Source organism: Clarias gariepinus, chromosome 26 (genome assembly GCF_024256425.1).
Source record: "Clarias gariepinus isolate MV-2021 ecotype Netherlands chromosome 26, CGAR_prim_01v2, whole genome shotgun sequence".
NCBI classification, from domain to species: Eukaryota; Metazoa; Chordata; class Actinopteri; order Siluriformes; family Clariidae; genus Clarias; species Clarias gariepinus.
This window is the reverse complement of record NC_071125.1, coordinates 7,813,088-7,835,088: the sequence shown is the minus strand read 5'-3', so window position 1 is coordinate 7,835,088 and position 22,001 is coordinate 7,813,088. Positions and strand designations below refer to the sequence as shown.

At 41.5% G+C, this 22,001-nt stretch overlaps 1 protein-coding gene across 8 annotated transcripts in view; it reads left to right on the top strand.

The window, feature by feature from the left end:
• arhgap33 (Rho GTPase activating protein 33) overlaps window positions 1–21,528 on the top strand; it is a 65,728-nt gene extending 44,200 nt beyond the window's left edge. For 7 of the 8 annotated variants that reach the window (XM_053487465.1, XM_053487468.1, XM_053487467.1 and 4 more), the window contains 17 exons: window positions 269–391; window positions 1,891–1,968; window positions 4,694–4,775; window positions 4,858–4,926; window positions 8,289–8,438; window positions 8,519–8,621; window positions 9,371–9,515; window positions 9,654–9,736; window positions 10,401–10,508; window positions 11,608–11,753; window positions 13,093–13,249; window positions 13,352–13,491; window positions 14,094–14,168; window positions 14,337–15,088; window positions 15,268–15,448; window positions 15,945–16,309; window positions 16,933–21,528. In XM_053487465.1, coding sequence (XP_053343440.1) covers window positions 269–391; window positions 1,891–1,968; window positions 4,694–4,775; window positions 4,858–4,926; window positions 8,289–8,438; window positions 8,519–8,621; window positions 9,371–9,515; window positions 9,654–9,736; window positions 10,401–10,508; window positions 11,608–11,753; window positions 13,093–13,249; window positions 13,352–13,491; window positions 14,094–14,168; window positions 14,337–15,088; window positions 15,268–15,448; window positions 15,945–16,309; window positions 16,933–19,299 — 5,124 coding nt within the window. In that variant the 3' untranslated portion in view covers window positions 19,300–21,528. The remainder of the gene's footprint in view (window positions 1–268; window positions 392–1,890; window positions 1,969–4,693; window positions 4,776–4,857; window positions 4,927–8,288; window positions 8,439–8,518; window positions 8,622–9,370; window positions 9,516–9,653; window positions 9,737–10,400; window positions 10,509–11,607; window positions 11,754–13,092; window positions 13,250–13,351; window positions 13,492–14,093; window positions 14,169–14,336; window positions 15,089–15,267; window positions 15,449–15,944; window positions 16,310–16,932) is intronic. The other variant, XM_053487466.1, reaches the window with a different exon arrangement.
• The last annotated feature ends 473 nt before the right edge of the window (window positions 21,529–22,001 follow it).

Sequence of the window (22,001 nt, the reverse complement as noted above, 5' to 3'; positions counted from 1 at the left end):
GAAAAACGTTTCTGTTTTTATACTTGATAAAGAAAGAGGTAGTGGTTATCCTAACTTAACTGTGCAGTTCTGCATTTCCTTATCAACTTAAACTTTGAAAAAGTTATTTTGGCACACTTGTGTCTTTTTGCAGCATGTTTTAAATTCATTCACGATCATACCCAAAAGTGTATAAGATTCTAGTCTTCTATTTTTAACAAAGATCCAAAGCCTGTATTTAATTCTCTAGTAAACAGATTTTATACAAAGCATCGTGGGTGTCTTTCAGATCGACAATCATGGCAATCGGTTTCTGCTAAAGGAAGAGGCGTCTTTAAACGTCCCCGCTATCGCAGCAGCGCACGTCATCAAGCGCTACACAGCCCAAGCCAGCGATGAGATTTCTATTGAGGTAAATGTGCATGATGAAGACCCTGTTCAATTCAAGTGTAAGAAGTAGAAAGTTTATGCAACACAAGTTGTGCAGTAATATTGTAATGGGTTTGTTTGTATAGTTTCTTCTTACCTTTGAAAATCTGAATGAACATGCCAGCAAAAATGTCTACATGGTCAACAGTGCTTCTCTTCAGAATATGAACGTAACACTGGCTGGAGGAAAATGTGCAATGACTTGTAAACTTTTTCAACACTTCTTTGCAGAAGTGTCCCGGCCTGATTCTTTACTTCCACACTTCTCAGTCCCCCTCCTCTTTTTCTTTTCCTCTCGTCATCACCGTCATCTTCCTCTCCTCTGCTTTATTCCTGTTCCTCCCCAGTCTCTGCTCTATATAGTGGCTTTTTCTGGGCCAAAGAACAGGGTCACCTGGCACAGTTAGGACTCTTTTTTTCTTTCTTTTTTCTCTCTTTCTTTTTTTAAGTTTCTCTCGCTCCTACATCATGACTACCTTTCCTTCTTTCTTTCTTTCTTTCTTTCATTTGTTCAGTTTTTTTCCCTATTCTCATCTTGTTCCTCTGATTTCTTGTCTCTATGTCCTGTCTCTTCCCATGTCCCCACTTGTTTTCAATACATATTTTCTCCTTGCCTCTCCTCATTTCTACCCGTTCTGACTCTGCTTATTGTGTCTCGACACTACTTTCTTTTGATCTCGTCTCTTTTGCCTTTTTTTTATTTCTTTTTTTTTTTTTTTTAACTCCTTGCAACTGACTCTTTTTCTGCGCCTCTATGTCTGTCTTTGGGTTGTTCTGCTTTGTTTGTGTCCTCTCTTTTCTCTCATTCGTATAGTACATGTCTCTTTGTCTGTTACTCCTTCATTTACTGTCTGTCTCTGTCTGTCTCTTTACTATTTCATCTCTGTCTTGTTCTCTCTGATATTCCCCCTTTTTTCTCGGTCCTCTCATTCTTTTCCTTCACTTGTCATTTCTTTTTCCTGTTCTCTGTCACTCTTCTTACTCCTTGTCTTTCTTCTTCTGCCTGTCTCTCTATTACTTCATCCTTTTCCCTTTTGATTCGTCACTCTTGCTTTCTGTCCAGTTCTTCATAGCCTTTCTTTCCCCTCTTCCTTAAACCATCTTTTCCTTCACTTTCTAGCGATAAGTGGACACTGCCTTTTTTTTTCCATTGCTTAATTTCTTATCTGGGTCAAGGAGAAGTTCCTGGGCAGGACTGGACGTGTCGTGACGCTTGTTTTGGCTCAGCTCACACCTATTATGGCTGGATAGTTTGGTGTCGTGTCATGTCTAGTTGAATTCAGAAATGTCACAGAGCTCACGTTGAAGCTATCCGTGCGATTTGTATTTACCACACATGCAGCTGTACAAATTCTAGACTGCTAGTTTACAAATAGTGTCTCGAGCTGATTATCAAAAGAACAGTTGATGTTCTAGCTGAAGCGCAAACATTCACGTATAACCCAAACAACCCTAACCGAGACTTTCTCCTTGATTTTGAAGGTCGGTGATATTTTGTCTGTGATTGATATGCCACCCAAAGAGGAGACCACCTGGTGGAGAGGAAAACATGGCTTCCAGGTACCGACAAAAGCATTGACATCTTAAGATCAACTCTGGTTTTCTTACCAGCACATAAACGAAGGGAAACTGTTGCACAGCAGTATAATAATTTGACCTTGAAGTATGTGAAGAAATATCTTAAAAAATAACAGAAATTAAGGTGTACATGCAGGCTTTTTGTGTTCAATGCTAAAAATAGGATAGGTTTAGGAGTAATAAGTAATGAGGTAAAATAATTATCTAAAAGTATTATCTAATAAAAAACCTAATAAAATTATTACAAGCCTTTAAATCAACAGGACATGATTTTGTTACATAAAATTCTTTTTGTGGTTTTATTTTACAATATTTATAATATAATTATACAAGCAAACTGTGAAGATAATGAATCAGAAGTGAATAATGTGTGTCTTTACAGTAAAAATATAACATGCAGTAATGTAGTTTAGAGGAATAGTTCTACTTTGCTCTCACTTCCAGTCTAGTCGCTACCAGTTTCAGATGAATGTGTTTTTGTTTGCTAAACCACACAGTGACCTATGAATACAGTAATTCAAGTGTAAACTGACAGATGATCAGGCAGGTGATTAGTATACTGGTGATGCTGAATGCTGAAGGCTTGGAACAGACAAGAGGGGAAATGAGGCTGCTGCAAAAATTCTAAGACATTAGATGCACCGTGGAACACGATGAAGGCCAAGTGGAGAAAATAGGGTATTGTGATTGAGATTATCAAGAACACGGCATCCTGCCACATTTCACACAAGGGCAAGAAGAAAACTTATCATGGATGTGGCTAAGACAAAGTTAAACTGACTGCAGAAACAACAATGTCACACATTCCGCACGTCTGGGTCATGGAACAGAGTGGCAAGACGGAAGGCCTTTCCCATTTAAAACAAACTTAAACATATAAATCCGCCTTAATCCCCCAAAATCATGTAGCAAAATCAGTTATGGTCTGATTAGACCCAGCTAAAAGAAACTTGGTGGTGGCAGCATCATACTATGCAACTGCTTCTCTTTACATGGAAATGAGACAAGAAAAAGGGAATCATGGATCACTAAAAATAACACGCATCCAAGTCGATGAAAAGGAATCATTGTAGATGATAATGATTTGACAGCATTTTCCAGTTTTTATAATATCAGATCATATCAGAAACCTATGGAATGACAAAAATAAGGCATACAAGATCTTCCTCACAATTATAAATCTGGAGCATATTTGCATGGAAGAGTAGAAATAATTTCCCAAATTAATTTGTTCTAAAATAGTGGCCTTGTTCAAAAGTACTGTATTACAAGCTAAAGGTGCTTTAAGAGTGTTTTAGGTAAAAGTGTGTACAATTATGCAACTTGGTCATCGTAAGGATTTTTAATGGGACAGGGTCCACCTTTTCAATTTGTTTTATACCGACCAGCCACTGCCTTATTGATAGGCACTCCTTTTGCTACCAAAACAGCCCTGTCCCATCGAGGCATGGATTCCACTAGACCCCTGGAGGTATGCTCTGGCATTTGGCACCAAGTCGTCAGTAGCTGAAGTCCTATAAGGTGCGAGGCGTGTCCCTGCATGGGCACACTGACTGGTCTGCAGCCAAACAACCCGATACACAGCAAACTGTGATGCACTGTGTGTGTAGACACCTTTCTATCACAACCAGCATTAACTTTTGTGCCAATTTGAGCAACAGTCACCCTTTTATTGTATTACAGTTTTGAAGTTGCTCTGACCCAGTCGTCTAGTCGCCACAATTTGCCCATTATCAGAATCGATCTCTCATTCTTCTGCTTGCCCAGTTTTTTTTCTGCCTCTAGCACATCAACTTCGGGGACAAAAAGTTTATTTATGGTACTCCATAAGGTATCCCACCCACAATCCAGTTTCAACTGTGATGAAATAATCACGTGTCAGTGGCCATAATGTTATGGTTATATACATTTCACTGCAAATAAAATACAGAATAAATAACAAACCATAGGCCGTGGTGACTGATTCGCACTATGCTTCATGGATTGCTAATCTTGTTAATATATTCAGATAAATTAGAAGTTTTCCATTAAGAGATAGTAAATCGTGTCCTCGTGCGAGGATTTGAGGATATGGCTGGATGATAAGATTTCACTTAACATGCATGCTGCTAGTCTTGATAAAAAAAAAGCTAAAAAAGTTAAATTTGGCTTTTATTTTCAGAATTAACCTTGCTTTTGCTTTTAATGCTAAACGAAAATTTGTGAAAGCTACTTTTTATGCCAGCGATTAATTATGCTGAAAATTATACAGTATACGCCTGTACATTCCTGCTATTTAAGATCCGTCTTTACGCCTTATCACAAATGCCAAGTCAGATTTGTTGGGTTGGACATAATTGACTGCCCATATTAAACGGCACTGGTTTATTTTTTATTTATAATGCAATAACGGGCAAATTTCCAGCTCATATTTGTACTGCTCTGTGTATTAGCTCTATACAATCTTTTTTTTTTTTTTCTTTTTTTAAAGATTCCTAAAATTTTACAGAGCTAGGGAAAACTGCACTTTCACAGAATTTAAGACCATCATGAAGAGTGTGGTGTTTTATTTTTATTTCTTTTAAATATTAAGAATTAGTATGGCTTCTACCTTGGCCAGGTCTCCCTTCACTGGTAAAAGAGAATTCTGATCTCAGTGGGACTTCCTGGTAAAATAAAGGTGGATGACATCAGCTCCTGATTCGATCATTGTTATTTTATCCTTTAGGTTGGCTTCTTTCCCAGCGAGTGTGTCGAGCTGATCAATGAGAAGAAGCCTCAGTCTGTCAACACGTCTGCTGCCAAGATAGGTAATGCTTGCCATTTCTCATTCATTTATCTTTATACAGGCCATCATTCATCTGTGATTACAAATTTCCTCTATAATTATAGTAGAGGTTGATGCAGGCAGCTCTAGACCCGGAGTCGCCAGTGCGCCCAGTCCGTCTTCTCCCACATCAGGTAAGAGTTATTTTGTGCAGCTCTTTGTTAAAAATCTTATTTGCAGGATTTGCCTTTCTTGTTTTCTTTTTGATTTTATGTTTTCTCTAACAGTCAAAACTGTTAAGAATTATGGATGAAAGTAGTGCCCTTTTGGCCATTAAACGTACATTTGAGTTTGTGTACTATTCATTGGCTGCACATCCATTACCAGGAAAGCTAATTTGGACAAGGCTTTGAACACTCAAATAGATTTGGAGCAAGGTGAAGAAGGAACAGACTAAAGTTTGGCACAGCTGTTAGTGTTGCCTCACAACTTTAAGGTCCCAGGTTCGGTCCTGAGCTCAGGTTCCTGACTGTGTGGAGTTTTATACGTACTCCATGTACCACATGGGTTTACTCCTCGTCCTCCGGTTTCCTCGAACCTCCCACCAGTCTGTCAGGATTACGGAAGATGAATGAATTCCCATGCAGGGCTGTACAATCCGATTTGTCTGGGTAGAAGTACATCAGAGACAGTGGCCAAAAGATGCACACTTAGAAACTTACCATGGCAGAAAAACTAAATGAGCAACACATGCAAATACACACTGCCGCAATATCACCTGAAAACAAAAAAAAAGTCCGGGAACAGAAAAAGGTATAGGGAACTGACGATGTAAACAGTTTCTAACAGTAACTCGAGGACATTTTGGAGAACTAAAAACAACTGAAGTGGTGTTTGTCTGAAAAATGTTACTGTATGCACATCCAGCCATGGGGTTAAAGAAGTGTCGAGAGCTTTTATAATTTAACACTTTTTTTTTTTTATCGAGAAAGCATAAATAAATTGTTTATTTCAACATTATATTCTCTGTGGTCTAGTAGAAAAAAAGCAAACCCTGACCCCTGTGGCAGGATGTGCTGTGCTGAATGATTACTTCTTTTAAGACCGTTACTTGCACCCTTTGTAGTTTCTGTATTATAGTATGAGTGGCGTTCATGTCAAAGTGGGACTTTTGATTGTGAAGAATAACTGAACAAAATTATGAGAGTAAAAACTATGTTTATTTTGTTATATAATCCCCTGTTACACTGATTCACTTAACCCAGAGTTAAGTGGTGCTTGAATACCATCAAAGTAGAAGGTCAAGTGGCGCTTGAATATTATCAGTACCATCAGTATGCTGGAGCCATGATCGGATTGCCTGCTTCATTTCTGAAACACTGGCCTCCCAGGAACTCCTGTAATGGCCCAAACAGGTGGAAAAGGCTTGGAGCAACGTCCAGATATATTCCTGTAATGTGAAATTGGTGTGGAAGTATGTTTCTTCTGCAAGTAGTTGATTTTAAAAGACAGGTGTTCGTTCACGGGAACGACCTCAGTGGGCTCCAAGCCCCCTCAGCCGGGATCATCATTTACAAACGTACGGCCTTCTTTATAACTCTTAACTCAACTCATCTTTATTTGTATAGCACTTTAACAACAAGAATGCCCCAAAGTGCTTCCGTTTGCACCATTCAAATGTTTTACTGCGGTCAAGAGTCTCATCATCGTACTGTGATTTTACACATTCATTTACAGCAAAAGGTTTCTCACGATTCCCGGTCTGACATGAACGGCCACTATAAAATAAGGGTTGCCATCTCCTCTAATTAAGATGCCAAAACATGTTCATTTCTCAAACATGAGATTTCCTTAAATTGTTCTGTCGTCAGAACGTTTCTTTGTGTTGTTAACAGGGCAGCTTAATTATGTCAGAAATTCCTAATCTCCATCATTTTGGTCAGTACTGGGTTGTTTATCATACCCTATCATCCGGAGATCGCAAGTTCGATTCCCGGATGATGCTGTAACCTCCCGCAGCCGGAGGTCTAGAGAGAGCTGATTGGCCGAGCTCTCTCAGAGGGGAGGGATGAGAGGTGCTTAGTGCTCCCACATTAATCACGGCTCCACAGCCAATCTACAGCCAGAGGCGTCTGTGAGCTCACGCAAGTGGAAGGAGCGGATAGCGCTGACCTCCGAGTTCGTTACGCCGCCCCTAACGGTGCGTGAGCAAGCAGTTCAAAAAGACGCGGCCGGCTGGCGTCACGTGGTTCGGAGGAAACACATGATAGTCTTCGGCCCTCCTGCCTGAGTGGTAGTAGTAGCCTTAATGTGGAGCCCCTTAGTGATGGGGAGGAATTGGACACGACTTAATTAGGGAGAAAATCTGGGAGAAGTCAAAAAACAGAAAGAAAGAAATGTCAGATACGTGCTAGAGTGAGTTAGAGTGAGGGGTAAAAGTGCACCATTATAAAGCGACATGCAAAGGAATGCAGCACTATAATCATTAATTCTCGATTATCTTGTTTGAATAATCATGAAAGCCGGAATTGAATTTTCATGAACAACGCTTAATGTTGTGCATCATGCATTTGTGTTGTTTGCGTGTTACGGTAATTTCGACTATGAAATGGTGCGCTTAATATACAGTTCACAATACAGACCCTCTCTAGCTGCAAGCAGGTTTATAAAACTGATGTGGATATCTGAGTGTTTTCTGGCATACATCAGAAAATACATATGGTCGACTGCAACACCAGTTTTGGTGTTGCACTAGAAGTGTTTATAAGAATTCTGATTGATCTGTGTTTCTCCTCTCGGAGCTACTGTGCTGTATCTTTAGACCATCTGTTCTTTTTCTTTCTCTCCATCTCTTTCTCTCTCAGTTTTTCAGCCTTGGTTCCTAAGATTTGCCGGTAACACCTTTCGGGGGGTGGAAATTAACACGACTCCTTTCTGTTACAAAACAAGGCTCTCCTCTGGCTTACACTAACGTTTTGTTTTGTCCGAAGTGGATTCGAGCCATTTATACAACGAGCAGATTGCGTGAAGAGCAGGAGTGGGCGGCCGAGTGGAGTAGGCATAGATCATTATGAAACATCGTGACTGTTTCCCTCTGCTCAGGCATCTCGCTGTATAAATGAGAAGCTGTTGTCCGGATTATCCTTTTTTTTTTTTTTTTTTTTTTTTTTAATTCATTTTTGTTAATCCCAATCTTGATCTCGCTAACACATTTCCCTGATACTCACTTAAAGGGATTTTTTTACCCAAAATGCTATTCAAGCATGAGTCCAGCAACCCCTGCTTATAAGGAAATGATTGCCTGTTGATGTTTCACTACTGGCATTATAGAGTGAATTATATGCATTAATAGTGCTTTGCGTACACCTTAACTACCTGACACAGATTAGCGCTACGTCTGTGGTATCACTTTATGCATTACTAGCATCGTCTAACACCGACTGTATCGTCAGTCATCCAGTCATCTCTTCCTCACTTGTCATTAAAATAAAGACCTAAAGCTAAAAGAATATGTTTGATTTATTATTATTTTTCCTATGTCTCCCCCTTGTGGCAGTTTCCAAGAAGCATGGCAAGTTGATGGGTTTCCTTCGAGTCTTCATGAAATCCAGGCCCAGCAAGCAGAAGCTGAAACAAAGGGGCATCCTGAAGGAGCGGGTCTTCGGTTGTGACCTTGGAGAACACCTTCTCAACTCTGGACAAGATGGTATAGAGACCTTTGAATTTGACTTTCAGCATTGCTCAGATCATTCTATTTAGACTTGTTTGTAAGTTTGCCATTTTTAGTTCCCCAGGTCTTAAAAAGCTGCTCAGAGTTTATCGAGAAGCATGGCATCGTAGACGGTATCTACAGGCATTCTGGGATTTCTTCCAACATCCAGAAACTGAGGTGAGTCGGTCTGATGTCATTGAGTCAGCAGCGTTGGACTACTGATCGGAAGGGCCAGGGGTAGCTCAGTGGTTAAGGCATTGGACTACGGTTCGGAAGATCCCAGGTTCAAACCCCACAACCACCAAGTTGCCACTGTTGGGCCCTTGAGCAAGGCCCTTAACCCTCAACTGCTCAGATGTATAATGAGATAATAATGTAAGTCGCTCTGGATAAGAGCGTCTGCCAAATGCCTAAATGTAAATGTAAATGTAAATGTCTTAGGTTTAAACCCCACCACCACCAAAATGCCACTGTTAGGCTCTTGAGCAAGGCCCTTAACTCTCAATCCAAATGCCGTAATGCTGAAGTGCTTACACACTTACAGTGGCAGTGAACTAACTTTTAAAATGTTTTTAAAGAAAGACAACAATTCTGCAGATTTCAGAACTGTATACTACTACAAAATCTGACATTTTCAGCATGCAAAGGCCTTGGCTTCCATGCATACGTGAGACATTTTATGGTCCTTAAGCTTAGACCTGTCCATTCTTTATGTTCCTGTCATTATTACAGCATAGCAATCACTCTTGTATTTATATCCGTGCATGGTCTAGGTCACCTACTTAATAAGTCACATGGATTTAAATTCAAGTCACGATCAAAATGGGTCATTCCCGTTCCCCACCCAGCATTCGCTCCATTTCGATTGGTGGTTTAAGAGACGCAGCTTCCAAAAATTAACTCTTTACTGACCTCTTTTAATCCAGGCACGAGTTTGACTGTGAGAATGTTCCAGACCTGACGAAAGACGTGTACATGCAGGATATTCACTGCGTCGGCTCCCTCTGCAAGCTCTACTTCAGAGAGCTGCCCAATCCCCTTCTCACCTACCAGCTCTATGAAAAGTTTGCTGTGAGTTTGAATCCTGTGTGTATGTGAGATTGTGTCTGGGTGTGCTGTGCAAGCGTAGTGCCAAGTCTATTTAATATTTGATGTTGGGCTTTGAGTTACATGGTTCTAAGGTTGCCTGTGTCGGGTTTGGGTTTATAGGATTGCATGGGGGAGATGACTGAGGATGAGCGCATGGTCAAAGTGCACGACGTCATCCAGCAGCTTCCCCCTCCTCACTACAGGTACATTACTGGTGCTTCATTTTAAAGCCTTGTGTTTAAAATGTATAAAATGGGTGTGTCATAATGATCACTTTAGAAATGAGTAGATATGAGAAATGTATACCAATCAGACGTGACTTTACAATATGCCCAGTATTGTGTCAGTTCCGATTGTGCCACTAGGGCAGCTCTGGCCCCTTGAAGCAGGGCTTCACAGGGCCACTGGGCTGGGGGTGTAGTGTCTGGCACCAGGATGTTGGCAGTGGATCCTTTGGGTGCTGTGGGTTGTGGAGTGGTGCCTACATGGATCAGACTTGTTTGTACTGGGAGTTCTGGTGCATTTCTTATTTATTTATTAATTTTTTGCCAATTTGTCCTTCTGGTCCACGTGAGCATGAATGATCCTTGAGTACCCATGATCCTGTCACCAGTTTAATGGTATATAATTAAAAATCAAACTGACTATGGCTGATTGGCGCATGTTTTTACCTACAGTTTAATTAAATGTATTAAATGCTTAAATATTCTTTCTAAGAATATTGAAGTGTGTCGGTGTGCCAGATTGTGTGCATCATGATTTCTCCCTGTAGTTGATTATGAAAAATAAGTTTAGGGACACGGCTGCTTCAAATTCCATTCTTACTATTTGATGATTTTTGATAATAATGGTTCCTCTGTCTCTTAGGACTCTCGAGTACCTCGTAAAACATCTGGCCCGTCTAGCCACCTTCAGTGAAGAGACCAACATGCATGTTAAGAACCTGGCCATCGTCTGGGCTCCAAACCTGCTCAGGTAAACATTAAACATCTGCATCTAATATTGTGTATTATACAGAATTTATTTCTGATATATAATCTAATCGAGAGGGACATTCCACAAGTGCTGATATAAAGCATAACGGCACTGGGATGTTTAACTATATGCATCACTCCACATAAAGAGGGGAAAGTAGCTGCCTTTCAAAAACCACATTCAAACCACTAAACCCCATTCGAAACCAGTTAAGGAAGCCCTTTCAGCAATAAAACACATCAGATAACATTATAGCATCTTTAACAACACTTTGTCTCATTAGTAATTGCCTCCAAGACATTCCGAATTGCCTCTGAACCGTCCGCGTTGTTTTGTTCCCGGCTAACAGGAGCTACAAAGTTAAATAGCTTCTAACACAATTCTGAATCCCAAATCCTTCTCTAACAAATACCAAATGTCTCTCTAGGGCACTACTTGGTATTTGGAACAAGGGATTGTACACCACGGTTAAACCGTTTGGCTACACAGTACCAATAAGAATTTAAAACTTTCACCCCTGTTAAGTTTATTGTTTGCCAAAATAAACAAATGCCTCATAATCTGTTGATTATCCTTCTGGTATTTATGTAACTGTTGTATAAAAGCGATATCTTTTTATAAACTTTTTGTGAGATTGTGCTGTTGTGCTGAATATCAGCATGTTTTTGATATCTTCATGCCTACAACCACGACACAGCCGTGCTGATATTCAGTACAACAGCACTCCAGCAATCCTACAAATCATATTTCTTAACTAAACTCGTGGTTTTAAATGCTGAGCATATCAAGTAACTGGTTGAAAAATGCTAATTTTCTTAATACATCAAATGGAGAAAATTAAAATGGAAAAGAAATTGTATTATAAAATGAACAAAACGAAATACAGAGTAAATGTCACTGTTTCTTTAACTGTATCATTTGATGCAAGTTTTAAATATTCTTCATTTATTTCTTATCCTTATTAGAACTACTGGTTTGATTTGTAATTTTGGGCAGAGGTCTTTGAAGTAGGCTTAATATGTTTTAAAAAAGGGCTGTTGCAGAAATCGAGCACTGAGGAGAACACATGCTGATGTGTACTGCTTGTTGTCTGTGCTAGATCTAAGGAGATCGAGGCTACTGGGCTGAATGGCGCTGACCCGTTTAAAGAGGTGCGCATCCAGTCTGTAGTAGTGGAGTTCTTGCTCACCAACGTGGAGGTGCTCTTCAGTGATTCGTTCACATCCGTGGGACGGTTTGCTGCAGGTACGTTTCACCTTGATCGTACCACATCATTATTTCTATGCAGAAATTCAATATTTGTTAAATGTGATTGATCAGTCCATTGTGTACATATACTTCACTTAAACTTCATTTAACAGCACAAGAGATAAGCTATAAGTTCTCATCTTGGCTGATAGTTTCATTATTAAACCATGATATTATGAGATTATTCCATTCTGTTAATTAAATAGCACACTACAGCTGAGCTTTATTTGCAGTAGTTTATGTTGAAACAGGAAGTTGCAGCTTGTGTGTTTCCATAACAGCAAAGGGTAAAGGGCGCAAGATCCCAAGCCGGCCTCCAAGAACACGGTTGGTTAGTCTGCAGGACGCACGGGGGGAGGCCCCAGAACCTGAGCCTACCTCTCCAGACCTTGATGCAGACCAGCGGCGGTTCTCAGTCATATGAAACCTTCCAAAGCTTGGACTCACTGGCTGTAACAATGCCTCAGAATACTCTGTTTGATGGTCCAGAGTGCATACTTTCTAGTTTCCAGCTTTGCCTGGTTTTTAGGTAAAGGATATGATTTTGAGTTGTTTACACATGAAGAGACCCAGATGATGTAAAGGGATCCTTGTTTCCTGTTGTAAAATATGATTTATGTTCTGTATGTACTGTACAGTCTATGAAGGAAGAAAAATAATAAATACATTCTTTTTGACCAATTTTTAAACTTTTGTCTGTAGTCAGCTTGTAGTTTTAATGCTGATATGTCTATTTATAGTTGAAAGTTTTTTAAGAGTTTTATTTCAGAAATCAGTTGTTCAGGAATTGGTGTGGGTCAATGTTCATGTATTGGACCAATACATGAACATACAATGTATTGGTGTTTTTGAGACAAACAAGTAAGGTAAATCATTTATATCGTAGTTTAATGTGTGCTTTATGTTCGTCAGCTTTGCTTATTTGTGCATTCCTGATTTAAAGTAAAAATAAATTGCAAAAAGAGAATTCAGGCTTCAAAGCAAATAGTTTCAAAGTCCTTGGCTTTTCCTGTTTGTACTGTAGCAAGCAGAAATGATGTGCTGATGTTCAGTGTTTAAGCAAGCTTTGAGTGTCATCTTTGAGCATCCAGGTCAGGCAACCCTGGTTTTGTGTGTCTGCTCACTACTATTTTGAAGAACTCTATAAAAGCTTTTGTGCAGTTGTACGAGATCAGGATGTGATCATCTTGATGTGTCCTTGACTTTCTTACGCTTTCCTATCTTTTCCTTTTAAGAATGAAATCAGTGCCGTCGCAGCTGTTGCTCTTCAGGTCATCGCCTTCTCATTCTCTATTTGGGCCAGATCTGACTTCCACTCCTGTCTGTTTCTTTCCAGCTCGGCAATCCCTGACCAGGCCGAAGTCTTTTGTATCCACTAGGCTGCTGTCTTTGGAGGAAGCTCAGGCTCGCTCCCAGGCTCCTCTACTCCTTCAAGGATCTTCGCACCCCCTACAGGATCGCTACCACACTGTTCTGGACCTCCCTACTCACAGGTGAAGCTGTCAAGTCTCTGAACCACAATAAACCATATTTGCTATTTATTATACCACTACTACAGTACTACAACATGTACTACACTTTTACAACATGTTCAGAAGGAAACGAGGGCCAAAGGCACGGAAGGCAGCCGGAGGTAGCTGGAAGACGTTCTTTGCTATTGGGAAGCCTGCAGGTTCAGGTCGCCGCAAGCCCATCCGGATCACCTCACTATTCCAGCCCTCCACCTCTCACGCAGGTAAAGAAAAAAGTCTGAATTACTTGGGATAGTTCGTAAGGATCAGTATTCAGAACGTTTTAGATTGTTCTTTAAATTAACCAAAATTCAAATGGCTGAAGTGAAAACTACAGCCTAAACTCAGTGAAGAAGAACTTTAGAAGTTCTTCTATACCAGAAGTATAAATACCACCAACTCAGTTTTAAATTTCTGGAAATGGGGCTTTAATTTTATGCGAATGTGTGTATGAAAAACTGTAAAAAAATAAAATAAAAAAACTACAGAAAAAAAGTACTCCACCAAGCATGCTTTGGTTAAATTCAATTCAATTTTTAGCAATTTTCATTGCCGCAAAGCAGCTTTACACAGTCAAAAGAATTATTTAAGTTTGTATGAAATGTGAATTTTTATGAATCAAAATGGTCAGTTTGTCCCTGGTGAGCAAGCCGAGGGCGACAGTGGCAAGGAAAAACTCCCTGAGAGCCAGTTGGTAAATGACAACCTTTAGGATTGGGAGCGCATAAATATTTGTTCATAACGTGTGCAGGATAATATGTTGACGTATCAGTGTTGGAAGGCTCATCGTTAATGTGACAATGTTTGTGGTTGTGCCATGCTTTAGGTTGTAGGGTGGACAGCGTCACATTGAGGTCAGCTAAGAGCGAGGAGTCTCTTTCTTCCCAACACAGTGGCGCAGGTAAGAAGAAAACATCTCATAGGATGAAGCATATTTACAGAGATTATTTTGCTGAAAATGCATTAATGCACCTGAACTGATTCATTCATGTTATCTAAGTTTGTTAACGTCTAAAACTTTATATTTGAAGAGTTATTTGAAGAGTAAACCTCTGTCTCTTATGCTCAGGTCAGGGAAAGTTGCAGCGTTTACGAAGACCTCGCTCGAGCAGTGATGGCCTCTCTCTGGCTGCTTCCATGGACCCTCAGCTCCTGGCTCAGCCAGTTACTTCGCAGATCCCACCCAGCCGCTCCTATGACAGTTTGCTGCCTGACGAAACCCGAGATGCAAATGACGAGGAAGATGATGAAGATGACGAGGAGGGCGTCTACATGCTGCCCGATTTCTCACAGGAACCTCCCACGTCCTGGATGGCTGAGGATGTCCCTGACTTTAGCCCTACCTTCCCGGATGAGGGGCCGTTTGGAATCGGGAGCACCGGCCCCGTTGCCCCTGGTGATAGGGAATCCCCGTCTGCGGCCACTCCTCCTCCCTACCGTTGTCTAAGTCGTCAAGGGCATGCCCGTTCTGGAAGTCAGCGTTCAGTCACGGAAGATCCAGACTCTGTGCTTAACCAATCAGAAGCAGCAGCACGTAGGAGTCTGATTTTGGCAGCAGCCGCACCAAGCCAGCAAGTGTTCTGTCAGCATAGACCTCCTGCGCTTAATACCCCTGCCTCCAGCAGCACCCAGGCTGGAGATCCCAACCTTAGTCCTTCTCAGAGCCAGCCCTCTGCCACAGCACCTCCTGTACCGTCCACTCAACCTCCACAGGAAAGGCGCTCATTTACCAAAAAGATGGTACATGCCCTTTCACCAAAAGCGCCTAAGTCACCTCCACTGGACATATCGGACCCCATTGCCATCAGTGTACCTGCCAAGGTGAATTTTACTCGTAGCATATTGTGTTAACGAGATTGTTTTTATTCAAATGTGCTACGTTTGATATTATTTGAACTATATAAGCTTTATATTTACCATAAAGCAAATATTTTCTTATGTATTGCTTATATATGTACATGTTTATGCAGTGGTAATAGCAATGATTCATTAATTTTTAGGTGCTGGAAATGATTGGGGGGCGTGCTGGGGAATTACAATCCAGCATGCCAGGTGGTGCTCCCTCCCAGCCACCCCAAATGATCTCGATGCTATTGAAGTCTTGTGACTTCCAGCTTACAGAGAGCTGCCAACAGGAGCTAAGCAGCAAGTTTGGCCATGAGGTTAAGCTAAGAGGCCCCAGTAAGTATACATTAATTTGCCTTATATCTAGTCTTCAGACGTGGATGATGTAGGTATTTTTATTTAAGTTTACGTCTAAGCTTATTGTTTAAGGTCTACAATCATTGTGTGGAGTACAATATTATTTCCTTTCCAAAGCAGATGAATTTTTTATCATCCATATTTTTGCCTAAATCCAACAAGGTTGGCCCCATAAAAAAAAAAAAAAAAAATTACAAGGTCAAGTCAGGTGAATATGGTGGCCATTTCATCAGCACAATGTCATTATCACTAAAAGAAAAAGTGTAAAACATTAAACTTAATTAGTTTTAACACGTCGTTAACATTTTGGATAATTTAAATGAGAATTGGCTATGTTGTTAGATTACGAAATTATGTAAATATTTTTGGGAGACCTTGTATATTATATAATATTTTGTGAGTAGTAGTACTGCTTTTTAATATCGTTGTATTCTTACCTGCCATGCTCTGTATGTGCAACCCTATTCTCTCTCAGGTATTATCGGTCCTAATGGTGCTCCCCTGCCTTCCCAAAAGCCACCACCTCCACCTCCTAAAAACCCAGCACGCCTCATGGCTCTGGCACTGACAGAAAGTGCCAACAAAGCTCTTCGGCAAGGTGCCTCTCCTCCCTATCGTCCCCGCCAGGCTGAGAGTCCCCCTGACGGCGACACCCGTTTCCAGAGGTCCCTGTCCGCTGATGCAGGAGCTGTGCTCTCATCAGATCCAGATCAGCTGTACTCTACTGTGCGTCCCCTGTCTGTGTGGATGTCCGAGGGGGAAGGTGAAGTTAGCGCTCCAGAAAAGACTACAGACTTGACACAGGAGGAGGAAGAGGAGCAAAGATCACCTCCAGGCCAGGTGTGTGTGTGGGTGGGTGGGTGTGGAATTTACATAGTTAAAAGAAAAAAAAAGGTAACGTAAAAAACGAACGTAAAAACGCTAAGTGAACATTTCCGTGTGATAAATGAAAAAAAAATGTCAGTGGTTATTTAGCGTAGGCTGTAAACTGTAGGCCAGCCCTATACAAATCTAAAATAAAAAAATGTTTAGCCTAGATTACAAACGCTGCTTTGTAAATGTTTAAAATGTGTATCATTATCTTGTTATTAATATGACCTGATTTATCGATAGCGATGTTTTCAAGCACTTTCAGGCTCAAATAAAGGCTGTTTTCATTTTAATTACAATGGTCGCAAGGGCGGGGCGGGTTGTAAAAATAAATACACTGGTGCGGGGTGGGCTGGGGTGGGCTAAATAATTTCATAAAAGCGTGACCCGCGGGAAAAGAACCCGACCCGTGCATCATTAGTAGCATTCTAATGTTTTATTCAGGTTTTTGCTTTGTTTTCTTCTGTTTGTCTTGTTGTTGCATATGTTAATACATCTATATTTATATGGTTCTACTATGTATACCCTAGTACTTTATGTGCATGCAGCTCTTTTACACACACATATCAGTGTATTGCTTTTCTGCTTTTTAGGACACGGGTACGCTCTCCTCCGATGGCACGGTTTCTGACTCTGGAACATCTAACAGTGAGCTGTCTGCTGGGAGTTCTTCTGGGGACAATGAGAAAACCCCAAGCCCAATTTACAACCAGAAGCCACAGCTTCCTCCACCTCCAAATCAGACTCCTAAATCCATTTCACCTGCTGCTAGCGAGGTTCTCTCACAGAGGAAACCCCCAGCGTATGGCCGGCAGTTCTCTGCTCCACACCTTCAGCAACAGATGTCAGGCACAGAGTCCAAATCTCCCAACCAGGCCCATTCCCAGCTCCTGCATTCCAGGTCTGAGAGCTCCCCCTTGGCACACATACAAGCCTTTCAGCCTACACGCCCCAAAGTGCCCCCCAGGCCACTGGACTCTGCTCCACTAAGGCCCCCGATCTCAAAAACCGATCGACATGACTTCACACGTCGCTCCCTAGATGCTGGTCGCATCCGACGCATGGTGGGGCCGGCTCAAGGCAACCCACCACTTTCGAGAGCTTTTTCTGAGCGCATAAGCAACACATCAGATGCACTGTCGCGCTACCATGCGGCCAGACTGGTCAACCAGGCAGCACAGGCTGTGACAAGTCCTCAACCTCTCATGCAACAGCAGGCCCAGCCCTCTCATATCCGACCTGCATTCTCATCTTGTGAAGATCCCTCCAACATGGAGAATTTATACTATGAGATAAGTACACCTGATCATCCATCTAGCTACTCCCAGCATAGCTACCAGAACATGAGGTTAGATGTGGATGGCAACTACCGGCTTTCAGAGCCAGCCAATCAAAGGCCCCAATCTAGGGGTCATCCCCCACCCCCATACTCACAAGTGCCAGGATCTGCCAGAGCTTCTCAGCTTTGGTCCTCTGAGGCCACACGTGCCTGGACTGCAGCTCATTCTCACTCCTCCTCCTTCTCTCATTCTCACCGTCATTCTCAAAACAACCCACCAGGTCCTCGTAATCACCCTCGGCTGCAGCGTCAGACCTCCTCCTCTGTCAGGTTGACTCGCAGTGAGCTGCACCCCATTCCTGCCGCAACTAGCTTCAGCTCCTCAGGAGGTCTCGTGCCTCTGTCTGTGCATCAGCGTAGCTTACACTGTTCCGTGCGTTCACCTTCCTCCAATCTTACTGCCTCTCAGCTACATCCGTACTTTGAAAATGGGAAAGTGTGTTATCGTTATTTTGAGACTTCTGGACATGAGGAGGGACAACTAAGCCATCTTCAGCCATCAATTTCAAAATCACATCAAACCTATTCATCCCAGACCTCCCCAATACAAGCATATAACCCACCTTCCAAAGATGAACCCATTTATGTGAACTATCCTTTCACCAGCCCTCCAGGTACTGGAATGAATACAAAGACTTGGGCCACAACAGACCTGGATGGAGATGCCCAGCAAGGGGCAGAACCTGTCGCGTGTCCTCCTGAGCCACCTACAGAGACTGAGCAGCAGTCTCCAGAGAAAGCTCTAGATCAAGAGTGTCCAACAGCTAGTTTTGAAAGTCCTGTCCAAAACGATGGTGACTCAGATTCCAAGGCTTTGGTGATGACCCCAGTCTCTGAAACGACGCACTTTCGCAGCCACTCTGACCCACAGAGCTCAAGTTCAGAACCCATTCAGGCCCTGACGGGCAAGGACATTGCTTCGTTGCTGATTGAGAAGCTTGCAGAGGACGAAAAAGAGGGTCTTAGTGTGGCTACTTCATCCTCTGCGTCTTCCTCTCCCCATTTTGAGTACCCCCCTAACCCATACCCCAGCCAACATCATAAGCGCCCACCACCTGCCTACACCCCAGCATCCTCTAGGAGTCATTTTGAGAGCCAAGGTATGCCACGAGAAGGTTCAGGACCTTTTCAACGCCAAGATCCCATGCGACGTTCTTCCAGTGGCCAGTACAGACAAGCTTTTGATGTTATGCCATCTGGCGACCAAGTTCTTAAGTTTTACCGAAGCCAAGAGTTTATTCCGACCCACCAGGGTGAAAGCACAACACAGAACCCATACCCAACAAGACCTCAGTGTCAGGATTCCAGCAGTCATATTCTTCAGGCTCACCCAGACACACCCCATTCCTCTACCCCTCCTTTGGTGGCCTTCTCACCCCTGGCATTAAGCACACCAAGAGGATATGGGGCTCAGATGGAAGTTAATCCATATAACCAGTACCAGTACCAGGCAGGTCCGGTGCTTCCCCCTTATCCCAGTGCTCCCAGGAGGGATGTGATTCTGGATCCTGCTCTTCGTCCACCGGGACTCCGGAGCCAGAGGGACTTGAACCGGCAGGGCAGTCTGTCTGGTCCCAACTGGTCCATTCACACAGAGGGTCAAACTCGCAGTTACTGCTAAAGCACAAACCAATGGCAAGGGTAAACCTTCTTTGGACTGGAGGTGAAATCCATTGGGAGGAGTGTCCTAAAATAACCCCAGTGCTGTACTGCATAACTGGACCTTTAGAACAAAGGAAAGAGAGGTAGACAGAGAGGGTAGGGCATGATGGATAAGAAAATCAAAGAAGTGAACCATATAGTGGCTTAGATATGTAAACATTCCAGTAGACACTGTGTTGTCCAGCAGAGGGCGTCAGATAGATGTATGGCTGCTGTCCCTCTGAAGGGAGTATCAGGTATTCTGCATGGTGGCTTGTTCTGCTTTAGGTACTTTCTGGGTTTAAGTTAATTGCTAGAACACTAGGTGACAAGGACAGAGAGCGGTGTACAGGGAAATAAGCTTAGTATGTCTTTTTTAATGCTAAAATAATTTGATGGTAACCTTATGCTGCTGGCTGGTTCTAAAGAAGCAACGTGTTTTATTTTGCCTCAGTATTCTTCTGTTTGTAGCAGTCTGACATTTTCATTTACAGCTTTTTAACTTTGTAAGTTAATTTAATTTCATTACAAAGAGCTTTTATGAGTTTTTTGCTGTGTTTCAAAGATTGCGAAGAATAGGAATGTTATTAATTTTTAGGCGTGCGTGCGTGCGTGTGTGTGTGTGTGTGTGTGTGTGTGTGTGTGTGTGTGTGAAAGAGAGGGAGAGAGCTAAACTGTGTTTTCATTTGTGTATGGATGCTTGTCATGTCACAATAATCGTCTTCTATGTCCTGTGAAACATACACGAAAGCAAGTGAAGGAAACGCTGCCATGTGCTTATGAGATCATTTGTATGATGTGCACCTGCACACATTAGTGAGTATGTGTGTGTGTACTTGCATGTGTCCATGTTTTATGGAAGGTACTGCACATTTGACCATGAGAACTGGTTGTGGGATTTCATAGTTGAACTGTCTACCGATGTACTAATCAATGCATCAGTCATTACATTAATGGTAAATATACAGGTTTTCCTCATTACAATCAGTTTCACCGTGGGAATTTTTGCTGCATGGCCTGTCAAAAGTTTTGGGACATCCCGTCTTATTATTATTTATACATTAACATTAATTGAATATTGAACTACTCATTGTGTAAATTGTTTAAATGTCCTTAAAATTTGCATTGGAATAATCTAGATGTACCCAAATTTTTGACGGGCAACTTGTTTCAGAGTCTGATACCTATTGAACCTGTTGTTTTTCTGAGACTGAGGAAATGTTTAAATGTTCTCACAAACTTGTGTTCACATAATGATTATATTACCATAACAAAATGTGTAAGTTCAGAGGTTCTTAGTTCTACAGACACAAAAAAATTAACCTGTCCGTTATTTTTTCCCCATTGAGACTTTTTTGTATTTCTAAATATTTGAGCCAGGTTTATTAGGTAGTCCTTTCATACTGCCAAAGTTTTAGTTCAGCAGAAACAGGGTTGGGCAGCTCAACACTACTGTAATGCAATATGACAATGTGAGGATTTCTTAGGGCGAGTGAGCTCCTGGTGCTCTACCCTTAATTTAAACACACCTATCTTTAAAATTCAAGCGCACCTGAACAGATTGGCAGGAAATTGATTTGGGCGTGACGGCTCTTTGGGTGGCGTTTAATTTCTGTTGAAGGGTAGCACTCCAGGAGCATAGTTGCACACCTCTTAGGGTGGAACAGGGATGACACCTGTAGTGGTTTCCTAGCAACGGATGCCTTTCCTTGAGCACTTGTTCGTTATGTGCCGAGACTTGAACATTACCTCTTGAGTCAGTGTTAGTAGGGATACATGAGCCTTTAATTGCTTCTTTCTCGTTAGCAGTATGTCCAGTGTCCTTAAATAACTGGCCCTAAATGTTTTAGGTGAAAACATTGCACATTTTTATCTTTTTTTTTGTGCTCAAGAACGAGCAATTTTGTTAAAGTCTTTAAGGTACAAAGTTTAGTTGTGTGTGTGTGTATGAGTGAGTGAAGGTCCTTTGACTTTTTTATCCATAACTATGCAGTGAAGTACAAGGGAACATTTCCTACAACATAGTTAACTCTTTACTCCAAATGTATGTATTACTGTGTGTGTGTGTGTGTGTGGGTTTATGTGCTTTAAACCTAAACATCCTGTTCAATGGTCTCTTTTTTGCCTTACAAGCACTTTGCAAAAGGCACCATGTTTTGTAATATTTACCAGTGTGTGAATTAAAAAAAACACCTGAATGCATCAGTCATACATAGTGTTTGTGTGATATTTTTATAACTATTATAATTCTCAAATCTGATTGGTCAGAAGCTGTTTATTTTTTTTATAACAGCACCTCTGATAATTGTGCCAGAAGCAAGACTAGTAAGTTCATATTAGTGTGCTTATTGTAATTCGATATTGTTTATATAGCAACAGCTCATTGGGGCTCATGGCATGTAATGCAACAAAACATTGATTTATTATAATTGTTTTTAGTTTAGTTTTTTTTTTTTTTTTTACCAAAGTAAAATGTGTTATTGTTGAAATGTTGATGCCTTCTGTAAGAAGATGTGAATATAATGTTTCTGGAACATTTTTGGTCTTCAGTGTCAATGTTTTGTAAAAGCAAGTTTTTCACCATGGGAGACATAACAGGAGACTTCCTCTGTAATGGGTCAAAGTGTGCTTGTCTGATTAACCAGTGTCTCATGGACATTCCAAAGTGTTAAATGTAACCTT